A 23,484-nucleotide genomic window follows, 5' to 3' on the forward strand; every position below is an offset into this window, starting at 1 on the left:
GTGCAAGATATCAAACACATACAGTAAAGTATATTTATATACAAACAAAGGCTATTTGTAAAATGTCTTAATATGTGAAGTGAACTGACTAAACATCTATGGTGGTGGTTTCTGAAATAGAAACATGTACCTTGAAATAAACATTGCTTGTAATGATCTTTAAACAACATAATGCATTTCTTCACAACGAGAGATTGGCGTGGTTTTTAATAATCTTGTAATCATGAAATGTTTGCATATTGTGAAAACAAAATATTGCAAGAATGTCTTATTGAAGATCATATTATAGAGTTAATTTCACAGAACGTTCAAGCAGTTCTCTTTACTGGGAAGGGGCGGGACGTAGACCAATGGTAAAATGCTCACTTGATGTGCGGTTGGTTTGAGATCGATTCCCGTCGGTGGGCTCATTGGGCTATTTCTCTTTCCAGCCAGTACACCACGACTGATATATCAAAGGTCGTGGTATCCTGTCTGTGGGATGGTGCATACAAAATATATCTTGCTGCATTAGGAAAAATGCAGCTGGTTTCCTCACATGGCTATGTGTCAGAATTACCAAATATTTGACATCGAATAGCCATTGGTTAATATATTAATGTGATCCAGTGCTGTCGTTAAACAAAACAAACACACACACTTTCTTGAGATGTCTGATTTGGGAAACTATTAATAACTTATTGTAATCAGGTTGTATCAAGACATTTGCAGCGTTCCTGATTAAATGTCCATCACAAGATCCAAAACTGGATTCGCTCATAACGAGTGTTAATACTTACAGGTAATACTAATCTGCAAACCATATTGTGTGCATACAACGAATAAGAACTCATTTTAGTGCACGGCAAAGACAATGTGAAACAAAGTAAACAGGTAAACATAAACGTTGTTGGCATCCTAAAAGTATAATCTATAGGTTTATTTGGGGAATTTAAGCTGAACAAATATATTTTAAACTAAATATAGGCTTGTGAATCAAACTAATTGTATGATATTTTGGTAAATGTTCATTCATCAAATGTAACCTTCGTAACTGAACAAATAGAAAATAGCAGTGGGTGCTTTGTGATAGGGTTGTCACGATGCCCCAAACCATCGGAGTATCATGGCTGACGATATCATACAAAATACCCTTGCTCGTGTATTGATTTCTGTTTTAATCGTGAATCAATTCCTATGTCAGTTTTGTATTGATTTATCAACACAAATTGGTATTGATGTGGACTTATTCCTTCAAGGAAAAATATAGGGTATGTGCCTGCTTGTGTCAGAAAGTCTATAATGTGGTGTTTCGACATTAAATCTGTGTTTGATCAGTTTCACTTTTATTATGTTTACTTCTTGTTTTACTAGGAAAACACTTTAAACCAGGTATAATGATGCATACATGTACAGTACCGCGAGCCATGTATGGTGATACGTATCATATCTTAAGGTAGGTGTATCATGACACCCCTACTTTTTGAACACCTATATGCTCACAAAATTAATACAAATGGTACATTGCATAAGATACCTGTCACTATGTCAATGTGTACTTATCAACAAGGTATGGGCTGCATGCAAACACACCATGTTAAACCAATCGCACTCATTGATATCGTATGTACACTGGATAAAACAGGTCAGCACATTATACAAGTCAGCTGTTGCAATGTGCATGTGTTTCCATTCAACACAATTAATGACCACATACACATTTAACTGTTAATCCAGTTGCACTCGTTGATATCGTTGAAAACACTGATGCTAACCGTGTCCATCAATGTACAGTATCTGCTCCACCTGTGATATACCTCACCGGGACACACATTCAGTTGAGTTTTGTATTCATCAAAATCACGAACGTGTATAAGCACCACCAAAATACAGTATCACGACTGACATCAGAGTAGTCACCGAAGAATTGTTTTAGAACATGGCAAAACACCAGTTTCTTACAACGTTCGTAGGAGACCAGGTTTGTATCCATATTAAAAAAGATGTAAAGTCGTTTCTGAATTCAACGTTGCAGATGATCGTGTATGCATAAGAACGTTTAATTCTCACTACATATATTGCTACGATTATGTATAACCAATGATAATATATATGTTTAACATTTTAAAATTAATTCTAAAATCATACACTCATAAATCATAGTATAATATAAATATGTGAAATGTCTTAAATGATAAACAATGTTGCATATAGATACACTATCATAAGAAGTTAACTAACTTAAACAATACAAATAAGCTTAAATCCCGATTGTTGCTGGTCGACCAATGAGACGAGGTCTCGTTAAATAAACATCCCTCGATGAGATAGCTAAAAAATATGGGTCACATCTCCAAACTCCAAACAAACACTTGTGATGTACTTCTGGATATTGCAGAATGGAACGATTCCATTTTAACAAAGTTTGTGCAAATGACTTTCAGTAACCCACTGTATACAAAAGCGGCCACTATATTGAAGACAACAATGAAACCTTTGATGGTCGAGGGGAAATGTCTGGAATCTACCTGCAGTTTCTTGTATGCACAACGTTCTAAGTTCTTCAACAGATCTGGTTCAGATGAAAACACTGATTCTTTTGTCAGCACTGTTAGCAGACTTATAATTGTATTAGGAATTTGACTTGGGAAGCAGGTTTCTAAAATTGCCTTAACTTTATTCTTGTACTTGCTGAAAAATCCCATATCGGCAATGATGGTCATGAGTTTAAAAAAACATGACATACGAACTTTTATTGTACATAATGTATTGTTTTTGGCATCACTATCACCTGTATAGGTATCTGCTAACAACAGCAATAGTTGTGAAAGGACAGAACGGGGTTCCAGCATATCTGAAAGTAGATGATAATCCTCGAGATTAGACAGAACACTGGGTAAGTGGCAGGGAGTTAATATGTTTTTCACATCAATCATTGAGGTCCAGTCTGACATTTCCCGATTGCAGGTGACATTCTCCAACTCAACTGCTATGACTATTTTTCTCTCTAGTCCAAGAAACTGAGAAACATGACAAATAACAATTTCATTTCTCTTCCCCAGTAAAATGTCCTCATCATCAGTCTCTGTCCATCGATTTGAGTCAGAAATGTTTTCTGCAGTTGCACAGCCTCTAAGAAGAAAGTAGTTCAGTGGTATCCCATATTTAAGAGATATTTGGTCAATTGCTTCAATATCCTTGATAGTAATAAAGCTGCCGTGAGGAAGAAGAATGACAACATCTGACCATGCTAGAGGATTTTGGGGTCCAGTGATGATGTGCAGTTCCTTTGTCCATGTGTTGCACTGGTTAAATCTTTTCTTTTTAACTTCTCCAGTTGGACCTGTACCTGTTGTAGGAACTGTTTGAAGGCTAGATTTTATTGGATTTCTTTTCATTAACCCAAGCTGCACGAAAATGTCTACGATCTGTTCCCAGCACTGCATGCATCTCCAAATAGTACTTCTGTCAAACAAACATTCATTTCCATTGGTCCTTATGGCTTCAGCTTCCTCATGGCATGAATGATTGATAATAGGAAATGCATTTGATTTCACAAAATCACACAGCATGTCTTCGTCTAACTCATCGCAAACAGTTTTTACTTTATCAGACAATCGTAATACCTTACTAAGGTTTTTCACGGTTAATTCTTTTATGTGAGGGACATATCTTCCAGCCAACCAACACAGTTTGGTGTTTTTGCAACAGTAGTCCATGACATAGCAAACTGTAGAAATATTGCATTCATCAACAAACATATTGTACTGCTCTAAGGAATTCAGTGAGTGAATAGTTTTGTAATCTGTGATGTAATGGACCAGTTGTTTCTGTTCTTCAGTCAAGTCAGCTTTAACACATGCAACAAGATATGTTAATACTTTTGTTGATCTTCCACAGACCATTAATACGGGCTGTCCTTCTTTTACCAACTGCCTGGCTTTAAGAATCAGAAGAATTGTTTTACCTGTTCCAAACCTCCCTTGAATATATACCTTTTTGTCATTTGAATGTAGAATTTCTACTTGTTCTGGTGTGAGAATGATCCTCATGTTCTGATACCCTTCCTCAGCAACTGCATCTCCAAATGTTCTCAATTGTACCGTGGACATGAGGCCGACATATCTTCCAATCACTTGCCTATACTCATTTCCATTACGAAAACCTGGCTTGCAACTGATGTTACACTTCCACCATTCCAGTAACTTCTCCCGTTTGCTCTGGTTTTCAGCTGTATTTGCCCTGTTAATGTTAATGTGCTTACGAAATAGGCATACGTCAAGTGCTCTTTCTCCCAGATGACACTTCAGCAACTGCACTGTGGTGGTTAGCTTTGATATGTATGTTTTATTGATATTAGGCAAAGCTAACACTTTGGTTACAGGAATGTTTAAGCCAAGATCCTTCATGATATGACGGAACATTTTAACATCGCTGTCCAGCTGTTTGAGCCCCTCTTCCACACGTCTCCTTATCATTTTATTGCGGTTATCACGTTGTTGTTTAGTTGCTTCGGGTTTACATTCTTCAACTGCTTTCACTTGTATAAATACTGCTCCATGCTGTAAATGTAGAAGAAGAATATCGTGTTCACCTGATTCCAGGGGCAAAATATCAGTTCCTGGAAACAGTTTAGTTTTTAACCCTTTTAAATAATTTTCAAATTCATAGTTAGTTATTATAAACATTGGCTGATCTTTACCATGAATGCATTTTAAATCCTCCAGTGAATGGCATACCTCTAACGTCATATGTTGTCCCTTGTCATTCTCCTCATTCCTCTCTTTAATGACACTGTATTCATCATTTGGCTTTTCTATTACTCTTTTCGACTCAGTGGTCATGGGTGGAACGCGATATGTCTTTTTGTCACAATCTGGATAATATTCATCACAGTCTTTCACAGCTTGTTTTCTAAATGACACGTATTTATCTCCTGACATTCGTATTTTCATATCTGAGACATCTTTAGCAGAACCTTGCGATGGTTCTTCAGTTTTTCTTTCAAATGTCTTTTGAACGTCTAGGGACATTTTAGACTCATGGCGTTTATCATGTGGACGAGTTTGCTGAATACTGTTCATAGTCTGAAGTTGATTACTTGGACTAGTTTGCTGATCCATGTTCATAGTCTGGAGTTGATAACTTGGCAGATCCATGCTCATAGTCTGGAGTTGATGACTTGGCTGATCCATGTTCATAGTCTGGCATTGATGACTTGGCTGATCCATGCTCATAGTCTGGAGTTGATCCCTTGTATGACTTCTCTTAATCGTGTTCATAGTCGGGAGTTGATGACTTGGTTGAGCCATGCTCATAGTCTGGAGTTGATGACCTGGCTGATCCATGCTCATAGTCTGGAGTTGATTCCTTGTTTGAATTCTCTTAATCATGTTCATAGTCGGGAGTTGATGACTTGGCTGACTCATATTCATAGTCGGGAGTTGATGACTTGGCTGATCCATGTTCATAGTCGGGAGTTGATCCCATGTATGCCTTCTCTTGATCATGTTCATAGTCTGGAGTTGATAACTTGGCTGATCCATGTTCATAGTCAGGAGTTGATGACTTGGACAACTTTGCTAAAATCTGTTCACAGGTTGTTCTCTAAATGACACATATTTATCTACTGGCATTCGTGTATTCATATCTGAGACGTCTTTAGCAGAACCTTGCGATGATTCTTCAAGTGTTTCCTTTAAATGTCTTCTGAATGTCTATGTCTATGGATATTTTAGACATATGGCGTTTACCATGTGGACGAGTTTGCTAAATACTGTTCATAGTCGTGAGTTGATGACTTGGACAACTTTGCTGAAATAGTGTTTATAGTTGGGAATTGATCACTTTTGTTATTTACTGAAACATGTTCTTAGTTTGGGGTTGATCATGTGGGCAATTTGTTCAGTCTAGAGTTGATGATTTGACTGATCCTGCTTATGGTCCGGAGTTGATGACTTGGCTAATACATGTTCATGTTCCGGAGTTGATGACTTGGCTGATCCATGTTCATGGTCTGGAGTTGATGACTTGGCTGATACATGTTCATGGTCTGGAGTTGATGACTTGGCTAATACATGTTCATGGTCCGGAGTTAATGACTTGGTTGGTGTTGGTGACTTGGCGTATCCACGTTTATAGCCTGGAATTGTTGATTTGGCTGATTCATGTTCAGATTCTGGTGTTGACGACTTGGTGGATTTATGTTTGTAGTCAGGATCTGATTATTTAGATGACTTGTGGAACCATTTCCATGACAGTCACAGAGGGACACCTGTAAGTTTAAAGTACATCATATTAAAATGCACGTATGTGCGCATCCTCATAAATCTACATACACACACAAACACAGAGAGTTAAATGTACAATTTGTTTTGCTTAACAGCACAACTAGAGCACATTGGTTTATTAATCATCTGCTATTGGATGTGAAACATCTCTAATTCTGACATAGATTTAAGACAAAACCCAATACAGTTTTCCTCTATTAGCAAGACATCTTCTATATGTACCATCCCACAAACAGGACAGCCCTCTGTGTGTGCTGTTTATCATCGTGGTGCAGCGATGCCTACATTGTTAGAAGTTTCCTTGAAAACCATGGTTGCCAGCAGGGCCAGTTGAAATTATTTCTGGCCCTTCCTAAATTCAAATATTGCTCCAATTATCACACTGGAATTTAACTGCACAGCCAAAATCAAAAGCAGAATGTTGTTTGTTGAATAATAACTATCTGCTCACCGTATATAGTCTGTCTGCTTTAAAAGGTAAACGATGAATTGGCATGTAACTTCATAATGAATAAATTAAAATTCGTAAAAAAGCATGTTCTTAAGTTTTAAACCCATACCTACTCAAACAACATTAAAAAGAAAAGAAATCCAGTATAAATAAAACTATTTCTTTACAAGTTGCCATTCAGTTATACAGATTAAAACTCATTGTTAGACTAAGAACAGCCAAGGTATGCAGCTTGCCTTGTATTGTCCCTGAAAAAAAAAAAAAAAAAAAAAAAAAAAAAACAGTACAAAGAGAATAAAGGTAGAACTGCGCATGCTGTAGTATATACACGAGTCTGGAGTGGCAGTCCTCTTTGTTGTCATGCAGGAGGGTGCACAATTTCCAGTAAATAATTTCCTAGGGAGTCGCTGTCCTGCTATAGACGAAGCACGCACACGAATGCGTTTAATTTGGATATTGTAAATGCTACCGTAGTAGGCTACTAATAAAATAAATATCAAAAGAAAAATAAATCTGTGGAAAACCAACAATAACATTTTACCAAAATAAACAATGTACTTAGTTATCATATTACAAGCCATACAAAGCATACTTGTTATTTATTACAGTAATACTTGGACGGTTATGTCGTCATGTAAGTCTTGGTGTCACTTATCTGATATGTTCGTATTTCATGTAAACCGCTTAAAATTAAAATAATACCGAAAATTACAATCAGTTAACAGATCTTTGGAATACGCCCTGTAGTAATCGAAAATTTCATTTGTGTTTTTATATGCGCGCATGCGCTCACGTTAGTGTGACTGCACGATAGATTTTGATTTTGCCATAGAACATTGTCAAATAGTAGCTCTACTAGATAATTATGACATATCCGGTCCATTCCAATAAGCCGACGTTTTCCAGATGTTACCATATATATGCAGTGTCCTCAAGACGTTTTAAGCTCTATTTTTGTAGAGACCCGGCCCAAAGCCAAAGAAGCTTGAGTCTGGCGTTGCCAAAATATACAGCATGTTCTTTCTACTGCTGCCATATTTGCAGTTCACACCAACACATACGCAGTGTGTTTTGTTACATTCGATTCAGTTTTAGTGTGTTTCTTTTTCAACTGGTGCCATACTCGCCAGACGTTAAAATCGATGGTCGCCCAACAGACTACCTCTGCACAATTCTTAGTCGCCCTTAGCCATTCAACGTCACCACGACATATAGTCACTGTGTCGTAAATTGAGACACTCAAGAAGAAGGAAGGAAGGAAATGTTTTATTTAACGACGCACTCAACACATTTTATTTATGGTTATATGGTGTCAGACATATGGTTAAGAATCACACAGATATTGAGAGGAAACCCGATGTCGCCACTTGATGGGCTACTATTTTTGATTAGCAGCAAGAAATCTTTTATATGCACCATCCCACAGACTGGATAGTACATACCACGGCATCAAGAAGAAGAAGCACGTCATATAACGGTAAATAAAATGTGTTGAGTTCGTCGATAAACAAAACAGTCCTTTTCTCAAGCAGAAGAAGATGACGAAGAAGAAAAATACGAATATTAAGTTTGAAATAAAGTTCACCTACATATTAATATTGCGCAACCTTTAATTTTCTGTCGAATGTAAACGAATAAAACACAGAAGTCACAATGTGAATTGTAGGTTTTTATTTCTAACTCCAATATGTAACAATCAGTTATGAATGTGAATGAATGAAACACAGAAGTCACAATGTGAATTGTAGGTTGTTATTTCTAACTCCAATATGTAACAATCAGTTATGAATGTGAATGAATGAAACACAGAAGTCACAATGTGAATTGTAGGTTGTTATTTCTAACTCCAATATGTAACAATCAGTTATGAATGTAAATGACTGAAACGCAGAAGTCACAATGTGAATTGTAGGTTGTTATTTCTAACTCCAATATGTAACAATCAGTTATGATTATGAAACAAAACTCTAGCTTATATAATAATAATGTCACTTGCATCTTCATGTAAAGTGTGTGTTTACCAGAGATCTCCAATATGTGTGAACAGAACCTGTTCTTTCTGAGTCTGTCGTCCATTGGTAAACGATCCTTATTAACAAGACGCACACACTAAGCACGTATCCATGAACTAGTATATGCAGGGGTGCCGAAAATACTCGCCCGCTCGCCAAATGCGAGTGAAATTTCTGACGGACGTGTTAAAAATGAACTACCAGTCAGACGGGCGATCAATACACAACAATGCATGAGTTCCAAACTGCGCAAGCGCGACATTCCGGGAACAGGTTGTAGGGGAAATGGAACCATGCTAAAACGGTCCCAAACGAAAAGGAACATAATTGAATAAAACGGAGCCTAGCGTTGGCTGAAACGGCACCACAATCTATGGTTATATGGCAAAAACGTCCCCCCCCCCCCCCCCACACACACACACACAATTATGGTCAAAATGGTATCATTACAAGATGCGAACAATGATATATTCAACAAAACAACAGCTATATTAATCATTTATTACTTTGTGTTATTTTTTGTTATTATTATTTTTGTATGTCTATATAGGGAAGACAGGAGAATTAGCTAGCTAGAAGTCGGTGAAATGCAATTAATGTCACCAATACACTGAAATGCCCTTACAGCTTTACAAAAAAAGAAAAAAGAAAAAGGGTATCATTTGTGTTATATTCAAATTGGTTCTGTTTCGCCAAGAAAAATGGTTCCGTTTTGATAGTGTTTCCGATTTAGCCTAATTCCTAGGAAACAGGGTCGGTCAAAGGTAAGTAGCTTCTAAAAATGATTTGTTTTTGTTGAAAATATGTTGCCGGCATATTTAGAATAGATGCTTTTATTAAATATTTGCGGGATGTCAAAGTTTTAAAATATACTTACCTTAATTTATGTGCTGTATTATACTTGTATGGTTTTACATACTTGTATAAATAATACTTTCATATGCTTACCATTTATGACACCCAATAACTGATATGTATTTTTGTGAATTTGGTAAATTTATATGAAAGAAATGCGAATAACGTAGTCTCGATAGGAATATTTCAGCGTGCATTGATTTGTCAATCAAGGTTTGGGGTTTAATTTCGTTCGTTATATATATAACCTATGACCAGTTGTGGTGCTCTGGTTGGAACGTCAATAAACCCAATCATTTGAATGGATGCGCCGGGGTGGTTTGATCCTGCCATGCAAGCACCTCAAGCGAGCACTCGACCCACTGGGCTAAATTCCGCCCTTAAATTGAACTATGTTAGAGAGAAAAAACTTAAATCTGTTGTCGTTAAGGTATGCTTTCCTATTGATATACATCAGGTGAAACTGTTTATTTAAAAAATAAAAATCTTGATAACATCAAGGTCGAAACCGGGTAGTGGAAGGGGGAGACTTTGTTTTACCTCTACTCTCTCTCTCTCTATATTAATGAAGATTAACATATGCATTGCGCTCCCAACACGAGACTGTGTCCCCTCCAAATGTACTTGATTTATCTCTACTCTCTCTATATATATTTATTAATGAAGATTAAAATATGCATTGTGCCCCCAACATGATACTGTGTCCCCTCCACTAGAGAGGAGAGTGCATAGTATGATTTATTTCTACTTTTAAAATAAGAAACCCTATAATGGGTTTCCACTCTTTATTCTTTTCCCCTGCGTGTGCTGTAACCTCACCGTGGTGCAGGGGTGTAACATTCACTTTGAGAATGGCCAATACAGCACAAAATTGAAGTTTTGAATAAGTTTCAGTATCCGTAAAATTCTGTGATATTTGTGTTTTTGCACAGTTCTTTACACTGTTCTTTACACTGTTTTTGTTGGAACCTTGAATTTTTATATTGATGTTGATCATCACTTTATTTATTTGCATTACCATAGTTTGACACCCAATAGCCGATGTATTTTTCGTGCTGGGGTGTCGTTAAACATTCATTCATTCATTCATTCTCTTTATTCTTCGGACAAGTGTTAAAATAACCAAAACAGCCGTAGTATACAATATATGAAAGGGGGTCTGGGCTGTGGCTAGCAATCTTTGTAGCGCGGTCGTGTCATGCTAACCAAGAAATATATTGAAAACGGGTAAAACTTGTTCTTAACTGGAGCGTGATTTCCACCCCTGATCCCCCACCCTGCACCCGCGCCTGAAAATGTGTTAATGTGGCGTTAAATAAACGTTCCTTTTCGTGGTGTTGTATATGTTTGTATCACCAAACAATTCAAAATACGGGAAATGTTTCAAGCCCATAGGAACTAGGGGAGGGGATGCAGTTTTCCTACTCCATATAAATGGATATTAAAATAATAAAAGACTAATGGCACCACTACAGATTGTGACCCCTTCCACTAGAGGTTCTTCCCACCAAAACACACACACACACACACACACACACACACACTCAAACACACACACACACACTAAATCACACACAAACACACAAACACACACACTCACACGCACACGCACACACACACACACACTCTCTCTCTCTCTCACACACACACACAAACGCACACACACACCCACTAACTCACACGCACACACACACACACACACACACACACACACACACACACACACATCATACCAACGGGTCGAATATGATAACTCGAGACACAACGACCCGCAATGTTTGTCACCACCTTTCCTGCCCTAGACATGAACACGTTTAGATCCGTGATAAAACGTGACATGCTGAACACACTCGGTGACATTGTTTAAACATCGAAAAATACTGTTTGACATTTACTACTGGTGTAAACTACAGTATGAACTCTATTAAGATGATGTTTTGTTAAAGGAATGGACAATTAAGGCATTTGGCCTGGTATGCATATTCAACGATATATAACGCACATTGTTCTTTAATATCAACAAGTATAATCATATAGTTAATTAATGAAACGCTTAAATGTGACGACTATTATATATAACGGGCGCAGCCATTTTGTACCATTCCAGTGAATACGTCCTCTGGCGAGCTGGTGGTTACGTAATATCTAGCGTGTCATGTCAGGAATTAATCTTCGAACTGAAGAAACAAAACATACCTGTTTTTTGCTGATGCATCGCAATGTTCTGTAATAATCTCCATCCCCGTAAGGCGGCAACAAGTACATATGTCATTTTTCAATACAAAATAAGCCACCATTATCAAAGTGTTGAAATAACTATTAAGTTTTGTACATAAATTAATCCACGTACTGAAATAATAATCGGAGTGTGTTCTTGGCTAATTGGTATTTTCTTTCCGTGGCCTGTACCTCTGGTTCCTGATTGGCAGGTGTATATTTAGACGGTCCCCAGACACTGTGTCGAGACACACTAAAAAGACGTGCCTCTTTTATTAAGATCACAAGGTATTGTCTTATAGCCGCGCAGACGCAAATCATAATGGACATTATCACTTTAGTACTGTAAGTAAATTCTGTAAAACCCTTAAGTAGACTTTCCCATCTAAAATCACAAAACTGACCAATTACGTAATCCCAAAGAAAAGAAAATTATCACTTGGGTACCGTGAGTGGTCGTTTTTGCTCAAACGTACCCTACCAATAGGCCTAATAATAAGCATTTTTATTTGGATGTTTGTTTAAAGAGAAAAATACTATAACTCCATTTCGTTCTATTGATGCAAATTGAAATATATTTAGTTAAATAGTTTATTATACTATCAAGTCATTTATGTTGTTTTACAAGTCCGGTTGATGAAAGCGAAGCGCCTTGTCGTAAATTAGAGCGTTTGTTTACACTGTGCTTAAGAGGAGTTCGACGGAGCTGACGTCACTTCGCCCCAAACTATACCACCGGACGTCACAAAAACGAAACAAAATGGCTGCCCCCAGTTAGCAGGAATAATCATGTTTTTTTATTAACTCTAAAATTACGCGTTTTTCATTTGTTAAAGTGTCAATGTATGTTGGTGGTCCGGGTATGCATCTTCCCAACACATAACGCTCTTATTTGAGTTTACCCTCCCTTTAAAGCTAATACATATTATATTTACAAACAATGTACCGTGGATTGGTGAAAATCATTTACTTGAAAATGCTCAATTAGATGCTTGACGTACTATATGTGGAGCAGTGAAAGGTACTTCCCACCAAAAACTTTATCTTGAAACCAGTTTTATTCCACTGTCTGAGAGACGTAAATGTCACAGACTTATTATGATGTATAAAATCATAAAGAACTTAACACCCAGGTATTTGTCCCTCCAAATGCCTTATAATGTGAGGCATAGTGAACAAATTCAAACAATTGTTTTTCACGTACCGGATTATAATCTGATACATTTTTCCCTTCAGGAATTAAATTATGGAGTCATTATGAATTTTTAATGAACAATTAAAACATGAAGACAAACATGTTCCCAAATATATTGGGTACTATAAGAGAGAAAATATTACATTGTCAACTTCTTCTTGGCATTTGTAATTTAAATGGTCATACGTGTTCACGGTTTGCATCAGATGAACCAACCTGTGGATGTAGGCATTATATTGAAGATTCTGAGCATTTTATTCGGTATTGCCCCCTATACACTGAACTTCAAAACAACATACATCTTGATTCTACTACTATTCTTTCTGGAAATACAAATTATTCAACACATAATAATAATTTATGGTTAAGGCTACTCAAAAGTGTATTATTGAAAGCAAACTGTTTGATATATAATGTAAACAAAGTGTGTGTTTGTTTTACTCCGATCTGTGACCATTATAATTTGGTAATAAATATTTTAAAATAAATCATTTACTTACCTCCGCAATCAACAGACAGGTAACACAACAAAATGGCTGCCACGAGACGGGTGATTCAGTTGTTGGATATCTGGATCAGGAGACCTTGTTAAACATTTATTCTATCTACATATCAATGACGAGACTGTTACCTGGGGCCTAATTCTCTAACCTCTCGCTGTGCAAAGCTAGAGGACTTGCAAAGAGGATGCTGTGTTGTCTAGCAGAGCCTACGAGATCTTTGTGAAGGTTGTTAGGGCTGTACAAAACACCACACAACTGGCGAATCGAGTGGTGCGCGATTTTCTTCAACCGAATGAGCTTAACATCTATTCTGTATATATATATATATATATATATATATATATATATATATATATATATATATATATATATATATATATATATATATATATATATATATATTTATATCGATCACGAGACCTTAACTTCATTTTCAGGGCTGTTCAAAACATCACACAACAGGCGAATCTAGTGGTGCGTGTTTTTCTTCAAGTCTCATGGTGAACAATTCAGGTGCGGATCCACGAGTGTATTAAAGGGGTGCGGTGTGAGGGCGAAGGCACAGGCGTGCGGGTTCGGGAGTTTCTAGGTGTTTGGTTAGAACCAGTCGAGGAGCGGGACGCAGCCCAGTGGTAAGGCGCTCGCTTGATCGGTTTGAAATCGATCCCCGTCAGTAACCCATTAGGATATTTCTCGTTCCAGCCAGTGCACAACGACTGGTATATCACAGGCCGTGGTATGTGCTATCTTGTCTGTATATAACACATCCCTTGCTACTAATGGAAAATAAATGTAGCGGGTGTCCTCTCTAAAAGTATTTGTCAAATTTAACAAATGTTTGAAATCCTATAGCCAATGACTAATAAATCAAACTTTAACAAAGCAAACTTTAGAATCAGTCTATAGAACCGCTACACTTCATGTATATTGTCTGCGTTCATACAAACTCCAGTCTAGGGTTAACCGCTACACTACATGTATATTGTCTGCGTTCATACAAACTCCAGTCTATGGAACCGCTACACTTCATGCACATTGTCTGCGTTCATACAAACTCCAGTCAAGGAAGGACATGTTTTGTTTAACGACCCACTAAACACTTATTTATTTACGGTTATATGGCGTCATACATGTGGTTAAGGACCACGCAAATGTTGATAAAGGAAACCCCTTGTCGCCACTTCATGGGCTACTCTTTTCGACTAGCAGCAAAGGATCTTTTATATGCACCACCGCACAAACAGGATAATACATGTCACGGCTGGTGTTACAGTAGTTGTAGAGCACTGGTGGAGCGAGAAACAGCCCAATGGGTCAACCAACAGGGATCGATCCTACACCGGCCGCGCATCAAGCGAATGCCTAACCACTGGGCTACGTCCTGCCCCCAAAATCCGACCAGGACTGGAACGCTTGTGTGTGAAGGCTGAACGCGAGGGACGAACGCGCGAACCCTGTGGTGTGGGATGGAAGCACGGGGGGGGGGGGGGGGGGCTAAAGAGATTAAACATGTAAACATAGGTCACGGCATGGTAACAGGTGTTTGAACAGGATTTTTTTTTTTTTTTTTTTTTTTTTATGTTATTATTATCTTACATCATTATTACATTATTGTTCTTTTGTATGTTGGCCACACACAAACACACCTCAGGACCCGTACCTGTATATACGAAATGATGAATAGCAGTTAAAAAACTGTTCGAGAAATGAGCGTTGTTAAGTATTAATAAATGAAATTATACTAATTTTATTTTGTTATTTTACAATGTTATTATGTTTTTATTTCATCATTAGTAATAAACATGTGTTAATATTTTGGCGAAAAAACAAGAAATTCCCTCTCTTCCCCACCAACCCACGTCTCCCGTGGTTCCCGTATCGGCGCCTGAATATAGTACTGGATAAACAGTGGTGTTGTACGATTAAACAGAAAGAAATAGAAATGTGTTTTGTATAGTATGCAGTATTCTCACTTACACGTCCGTGTCAATCGACGCCTGAATTATCATCGACCCTTTTAACAAGCTAAAAAAAAAAATATATATATTTTTTTGTTTTTAAAGTAAAGAAATCCATGAGACCCAGCACGTATCATGTATTCATGTTTTCATAAGTTAGTCGTATTTGTAACCCCACCCCACCATACCCCACTCCCCACTAACAAACACATGCCAATTTAAATTACTTTTGTGACCGGCATTATGTATTGTGTTTGCGTGTATGTGTGTGTTTTGTGTGTCCGCGAAATGTATGTGTGTGTATTTTAATGCATGTGTCTATGTGTGTATATTTGTCTATGTATGAGTGTATTTTTGTGTATGTATGTGTGTGTGTATTTTTGTGTATGTACATGTATGTGTGTATTTTGTGTGTGTGTACATTTGCCTATGTAGTTGTGTATTTTGTGTATGTATGTTTGAGAGTACAGGATGGAGGGTGGTTCGCTATCAGAGTACATTTAAGTAACAGAGTGTACAGGAGGGAGGGTGGTTCGCTAACAGAGTACATTTATGCAAGGGAGTGTACAGGAGGGAGGGTGGCTCACTAACAGAGTACATTTATGTAAGGGAGTACAATATGGGTGGTGGTTCGCTAACAGAGTACATTTGTGTAAGGGAGTGTACAGGAGGGAGGGAGATTCACCAACAGAGTACATTTATGTAGGAGAGTGTATAGGATGGATGGTGGTTCACTAACAGAGTACATGTATGTAAGAGAGTGTACAGGAGGGAGGGTGCTCCACTAACATAGTACATTTATGTAGGAGAGTGTACAGGATGGAGGGTGCTCCACTAACATAGTACATTTATGTAAGGGGGTACAACATGGGGGGGGGGGGGTGGAGGTTCGCTAACAGAGTACATTTATGTAAGAGAGTGTACAGGAGGGAGGGTGCTCCACTAACATAGTACATTTATGTAGGAGAGTGTACAGGATGGAGGGTGCTCCACTAACATAGTACATTTATGTAAGGGGGTACAACATGGGGGGGGGGGTTCACTAACAGAGTACATTTATGTAAGAGAGTGTACAGGAGGGAGGGTGGTTCGCTAACATAGTACATTTATGTACGATAGTACAGGAGGGAGGTGGTTCACCAATAGAGTACATTTATGTAGAAGAGTGTACAGGAGGGAGGGTGGTTCACTAACAGAGTACATTTATGTAAGAGAGTGTACAGGAAGGAGGGCGGTTCACTAACAGAGTGCATTTATGTAAGAGAGTGTACAGGAGGGAGGGCGGTTCACTAACAGAGTACATTTATATTAGAGAGTGTGCAGGAGGGAGGGCTGTTTGCTAACAGAGTACATTTATGTTAGTGTGCAGGAGGGAGGGTGGTTCACTAACAGAGTACATTTATGTTAGAGAGTGTACATGAGGGAGGGTGGTTCGCTAACATAGTACATTTATGTTAGAGAGTGTGCAGGAGGGAGGGTGGTTCACTAACATAGTACATTTATGTTAGAGCGTTTACACGAGGGAGGGTGGTTGTACTAACACTAATGTGTTACACAGGTGTGTTACACTAATGGGATACACTGACATTGCACTAATGGGTTACACTGGTGTTAAACTAATGAGTTACACTGGTGTGTTACACTAACGAATTACGCTGGTGTATTGCGCTAATGGGTTACATTGGTGTTACACTAAAGAGTTACACTGGTGTGTTGCACTAATGGGTTGCACTGGTGTGTTACACTGGTGTGTTACACTATTGGGTTATACCGTGTGTTACACTAATGGGTTACACTGGTGTGTTATACTAATGAGTTACGCTGGTGTGTTACACTAATGGGTTACACTGGTATGCTGCACAAATGGGTTACACTGGCGTGCTACACTAATGGGTTACACTAATGGGTTACACTGGTGTATTACACTAATGGGTTGCACAAGTGTGTTACACTTACCTTAATCAATGTACACTAATGGGCTACACTGGTGTGTTACACTAATGCGTTACACTGGTGTGTTACACTTACCTTAATCGACACAGTCCATATGACTAATGAGCGTGCCCAGACAATGTACACTAATGGGATACACTGGTGTGTTACACTAATGCGTTATACTGGTGTGTTACACTTGCCTTAATTGGCACAGTCCATATAACTAATGAGCGTGCTCAGACAATGTACTTGGACCCTAATTGACAGACAGTCCAGATGGCTGAGATGTGTGCCAAGTCAGCGTGGCTGAACCCTAATTAACAGACAACCCAGATTGTTATGGTGTGTGCCAAATCAGCGTGCTTGGACCTTAATTGATAGACCGTTCAGATACCTAAGAAGCGTGTCCAGTCAGCGTGATGGAACTTTATTTGACAGACAGTCCAGGTAGCTAAGATAGCGGTCAGGACGGTCAAGTTGTAATCAATTTCGAAATATATTTTTTAGTTTAACCCCCCCCTCCCCCAAACATACATGTGCATACATACATGCGTACATACATACATACATACATACATAGATACATACACAGATACAACACAAATGCATGCATACATACATACAACCACACAAAAACAACAACCATACTTTCATACATACAGCCATACATACATACATACAAAATGGCGTAGGAAGGTGTCATACATACACATACATACACATACATACATACATACAGCCATACATACACATACATACATACATACATACATACATGAATGCATACATTCATACATACATACATGCATACATACAGCCATACATACATACATACAGATACATACAGATACATACATACATACATACACATGCATACAGCCATGCATACATGCATACATACATACAACCATACATACATACAGAAAGGCCAGAAAGGATTTAATTATCCCCTGCGCCAGTGCGTTAATATCTATGTATGTAATAGTCAACCTCGACATACATACAATATATAGATATTCATACATCAATACATACTAGCCAGTGCCAGGTATGCCCACTGTTTCATGCACGTAAGCGGGATCGACCGCGTAGATTGTAGGCCCCATGCATATGGTTGAGTTAAAAGAGCTTCCTTTCCAAGGAAGCTTCGATAGCTCAGAGCGTATCGTGGTTAGTCTTGCAATTTGCGGGCGAATCGGTGCCACAGGTTCGAGTCCCAGCAACGGCATGGTACAATTTGTGAGGCCAGAAAGGATTTAATTATCCCCTGCGCCAGTGCGTTAATATCTATGTATGTAATAGTCAACCTCGACATACATACAATATATAGATATTCATACATCAATACATACTAGCCAGTCCCAGGTATGCCCACTGTTTCATGCACATAAGCGGGATAGACCGCGTAGATTGTAGGCCCCATGCATATGGTTGAGTTAAAAGAGCTTCCTTTCCAAGGAAGATTCGATAGCTCAGAACGTATCGTGGTTAGTCTTGCAATTTGCGGGCGAATCGGTGCCACAGGTTCGAGTCCCAGCAACGGCATGGTACAATTTGTGAGGCCAGAAAGGATTTAATTATCCCCTGCGCCAGTGCGTTAATATCTATGTATGTAATAGTCAACCTCGACATACATACAATATAAAGATATTCACAAATCAATACATACAAGCCAGTGCCAGGTATGCCCACTGTTTCATGCACGTAAGCGGGATAGACCGCGTAGATTGTAGGCCCCATGCATATGGTTGAGTTAAAAGAGCTTCCTTTCCAAGGAAGATTCGATAGCGCAGAGCGTATCGTGGTTAGTCTTGCAATTTGCGGGCGAATCAGTGCCACAGGTTCGAGTCCCAGCAACGGCATGGTACAATTTGTGAGGCCAGAAAGGATTTAATTATTCCCTGCGCCAGTGCGTTAATATTTATGTTTTAATAGTGAACCTCGACATACATACAATATATAGATATTCATACATCAATACATACTAGCCAGTGCCAGGTATGCCCACTGTTTCATGCATGTAAGCGGGATCGACCGCGTAGATTGTAGGCCCCATTCATATGGTTGAGTTAAAAGAGCTTCCTTTCCAAGGAAGCTTCGATAGCTCAGAGCGTATCGTGGTTAGTCTTGCAATTTGCGGGCGAATCGGTGCCACAGGTTCGAGTCCCAGCAACGGAATGGTACAATTTGTGAGGCCAGAAAGGATTTAATTATCCCCTGCGCCAGTGCGTTAATATCTATGTATGTAATAGTCAACCTCGACATACATACAATATATAGATATTCATACATCAATACATACTAGCCAGTGCCAGGTATGCCCACTGTTTCATGCACGTAAGCGGGATCGACCGCGTAGATTGTAGGCCCCATGCATATGGTTGAGTTAAAAGAGCTTCCTTTCCAAGGAAGCTTCGATAGCTCAGAGCGTATCGTGGTTAGTCTTGCAATTTGCGGGCGAATCGGTGCCACAGGTTCGAGTCCCAGCAACGGCATGGTACAATTTGTGAGGCCAGAAATTCTCTAAAACTCTAAATTCTCTAACACTACTGAAGTCTAAGATTATTTCGGCCATGTCATCAAAAAACTTAGACTTCGATCGTGCTCAATTTACTGCTATCAAGTGGGGAAGAAAAAACTACAAAACAAAATTAACCGATTCTAGTCTGTCGGAATTTTCCCGTTATCTTTCGGACCTTCTCCCCAACACAGAGAATAGTGTGGGTAGTTCTTGTCAAACTACTACTCCTCTGCCACAAAGACAAAAACGAGCACGATCCCCACGTGTTAACACCCCTTCCAACCGTCCTGACCTTAAGGCAACACCGCCCATTGCCAAAAGGTCCACTGCACCTCACCTAACACCACTGCCTAACTCACCACCCACCCCACCTATCCCATCTAACTCATGTAGTTCAGTACCTCGTCTGGGAACTTCTGTTGCTGACGCATTAAAGTCTCCCACCGCCCCGAATCGCAACTCTGGGCGGGATACAAATTTTCGACAAACAAAATTCTTTCAATTTCGGCACAACGTTTCGGACAAATCTCAATGGCGCCTTCCAGAAATTAAGAAAAAAACTCTTCTTTTTGGCTCATCAAATCTCTCCAGAATTAATTTGGACACGCATCCTGAGGTGCAAGTAGAATGTTACCCTGGCGCCAATTTTAATCATTTTCGGACCATGGCCTCAAATTATAAGGGCAAGTCTCAACCCGAAACCATTGTTCTTAACATTGGTATAAACTCAAAAGATCAAAATCCAACCAGTGCAATAAATCAGTTGCGAAACATGATAAGCTCGATTCGGAAATGTTTCCCTAGGTCAAAAATACTTTTTATCGAGCTTAACTTTTCGGACAGACTTTTGGCTAGTCAAAAAACCTGCCTCAACCAAATAAATTTGGCTGCAAAAACAATGAGGAACATAAAAATTATACCTGCGCTTCACGCGTGTGATTTTGAGGTTGGGCAGGACAACATTCACTGGACAGAAACAACTGCCAATAAACTTTATCGCAGTTGGATGAGGTACTTAAATTTAAACTAAGGCCGGGAAAGGGTAATGTCCACCCTGATTTAGGACTAGGAACTAACATTGTTAACCTAACTGGTGACACTAACCTTCTAACATCCGCTGAAAAATCATTACTGGACAGGGGTTTGAATTTTGTTCCCACACCCCAACCAAAAACAGGCTTAGAGGCTAAACGTGACAATGGTGTAATGGATACGGCAGTTTTTGACCACAAAATGAAACTGGCCGACTATTTTCGGCGTTCAACTGGAGAAAAAATCTCATTCACGGAAAACTCCGGCTGGTTACCCCCAAACTCTAGTGTAGATCCTGAAATCATTAAAGCTCATAAAAGGATAGTGGAAAAAGTGGGTGATATGACAGTTTACACAAATCAGCAAAATCTTTCTGTCATGGAACGTCGTGCTCTCACCAAACTACGCAAAAACCGCAAAATTGTTATAAAAACTGCAGATAAAGGGTCAGCCACTGTCATTCTATCAAGGGAGAACTATATCCGGGAAGCCCATCGACAGCTTAATAATTCAAAGTACTACAAAAAATTAGACAAAGCTATTTGGCCTGAAAATTGTAAAAAGTTCAATGCAATTATTCACTGTCTAAAAGATCGAGGACATATAAATAAAAAAACAAGTAAAATATTTAGAAGCCAGGTCACAATCACAAACCCGGAAATTTTATTTACTTCCAAAAATTCACAAGCCAGTCGATACATGGACCGATATTAACACACCACCCGGTCGTCCAATCATTTCAGACTGTGGATCAGAATCGTACAATATTTCAGAATACATAGATTTTCACTTAAAACTAATTGCAAATAGACATGAAAGCTTTGTGAAAAACACTGAAGATCTTCTATCAAAATTATCAAAAACCAAAATCCCAAAAGATTCATTCTTGGTTACCCTTGATATTGACTCCATGTACACCAACATAGGTATTGATGCGGGCATTGATTCAGTTAAGAGAGCATTCGATAAGTACCCAATACAAACAGACCAGATACGAACATTATTGAGCTGTTAGAATTAAGCCTAAAAGGAAATGATTTTAAGTTTGATGGAGAAATGTATCAGCAAGTGTGTGGTTGTGCTATGGGCAAACGTTTTAGTCCAAACTTTGCATCTATCTATGTCGCCGAATGGGAAGAGGCTGCTTTAAAGAAATCGAGTAAAACACCTCTTTGTACCTCAGATATCTCGACGATATACTTATCATTTGGCCACATTCTAAACAAGAATTTTGGAACTTTTTGAGCTATTAAATCAACAGGATGACTATCAAACTTAAGGCCACCATATCAGATAAATCAGTTGACTTTTTGGATGTAACAATTTATAAAGGTACACAGTTTGAAACATCAGGTTACCTAGACTACAACGTGTTTTTCAAACCCACATACACACACCAACTTCTCCACTGCAAGTCTTTTCACCCACGCCACACCTTTAAAGGCATTGTTAAATCTAAGATTATTAGATTTCACAGAAATTCGAGTAACAAACAGAATTTCAATGACGCGTGTTCTCTTTTATGTAGTGCTTTAAAACCTAGGGGATATTGAACACGATTTTTAAGAAAAAATAAATCTGAAACTGTTCGAGAATTAGAAAATCCCTAGGGCAACTGAAGACTATAAACCATACACACTTCAGCAGAACCAATCACCTCAAATAAGCACTGGCTCCCCTACTACTTGTGCCAAAACCAGGTGTAGACTTCACAACTTACTTAAAACGCAGTCGACTTTCAAAAGTCAACAGACCAAAATTGAATATCAAATTCGGACAGACATGAACTGTGATTCGAAAAATGTAGTATATCTAATCACCTGTAATTTATGTAAAAAACAGTACGTAGGACAAACGCAAAACCAACTGAGAATTAGAGCAGTTTGTCACAAGTATGATATTCGGCATGAAGTTGACACCCCTGTCGCCAATCACTTCAATCTACCTGACCATTCGTTAGATGAAAATTTTGAAATAATTCCAATTGAACAACCCCTGATACTTGGTTCAAAAGACGAAACAGACCTCTTGAGACTTGAACGAGAGGCCTTCTGGATTCGTACATTACAGACAAAACAGCCATTTGGAATAAACGTTGAATCTGGTAAAGCTGTAAAAAGAGATAAAATAATTTTTCCAATAATTTACAGTCGACGTAGCGTTGATATTGGTAAACTTATGAAGGAGGAGTTTTTAAATCAATTTACTGCTATCAAGTGGGGAAGAAAAAACTACAAAACAAAATTAACCGATTCTAGTCTGTCGGAATTTTCCCGTTATCTTTCGGACCTTCTCCCCAAACACAGAGAATAGTGTGGGTAGTTCTTGTCAAACTACTACTCCTCTGCCACAAAGACAAAAACGAGCACGATCCCCACGTGTTAACACCCCTTCCAACCGTCCTGACCTTAAGGCAACACCGCCCATTGCCAAAAGGTCCACTGCACCTCACCTAACACCACTGCCTAACTCACCACCCACCCCACCTATCCCATCTAACTCATGTAGTTCAGTACCTCGTCTGGGAACTTCTTTT

General features: G+C 38.7%; 1 protein-coding gene across 1 annotated transcript; it reads right to left on the reverse strand.

Moving 5' to 3' along the window:
• Nucleotides 1-531: 531 nt before the first annotated feature.
• On the reverse strand, nt 532-13,670 carry LOC121387886. Its single transcript, XM_041519120.1, has 2 exons — nt 13,500-13,670; nt 532-6,253 (listed from the first exon to the last, which is right to left on the reverse strand). Exon 2 carries the CDS (start codon nt 5,529-5,531, stop codon nt 2,325-2,327), a length of 3,207 nt encoding a protein of 1,068 aa, XP_041375054.1. The 5' UTR covers nt 5,532-6,253; nt 13,500-13,670; the 3' UTR covers nt 532-2,324.
• Between the last annotated feature and the right edge of the window lie 9,814 nt (nt 13,671-23,484).

This window comes from Gigantopelta aegis, chromosome 13, assembly GCF_016097555.1.
Source record: "Gigantopelta aegis isolate Gae_Host chromosome 13, Gae_host_genome, whole genome shotgun sequence".
Lineage (NCBI taxonomy): Eukaryota > Metazoa > Mollusca > Gastropoda > Neomphalida > Peltospiridae > Gigantopelta > Gigantopelta aegis.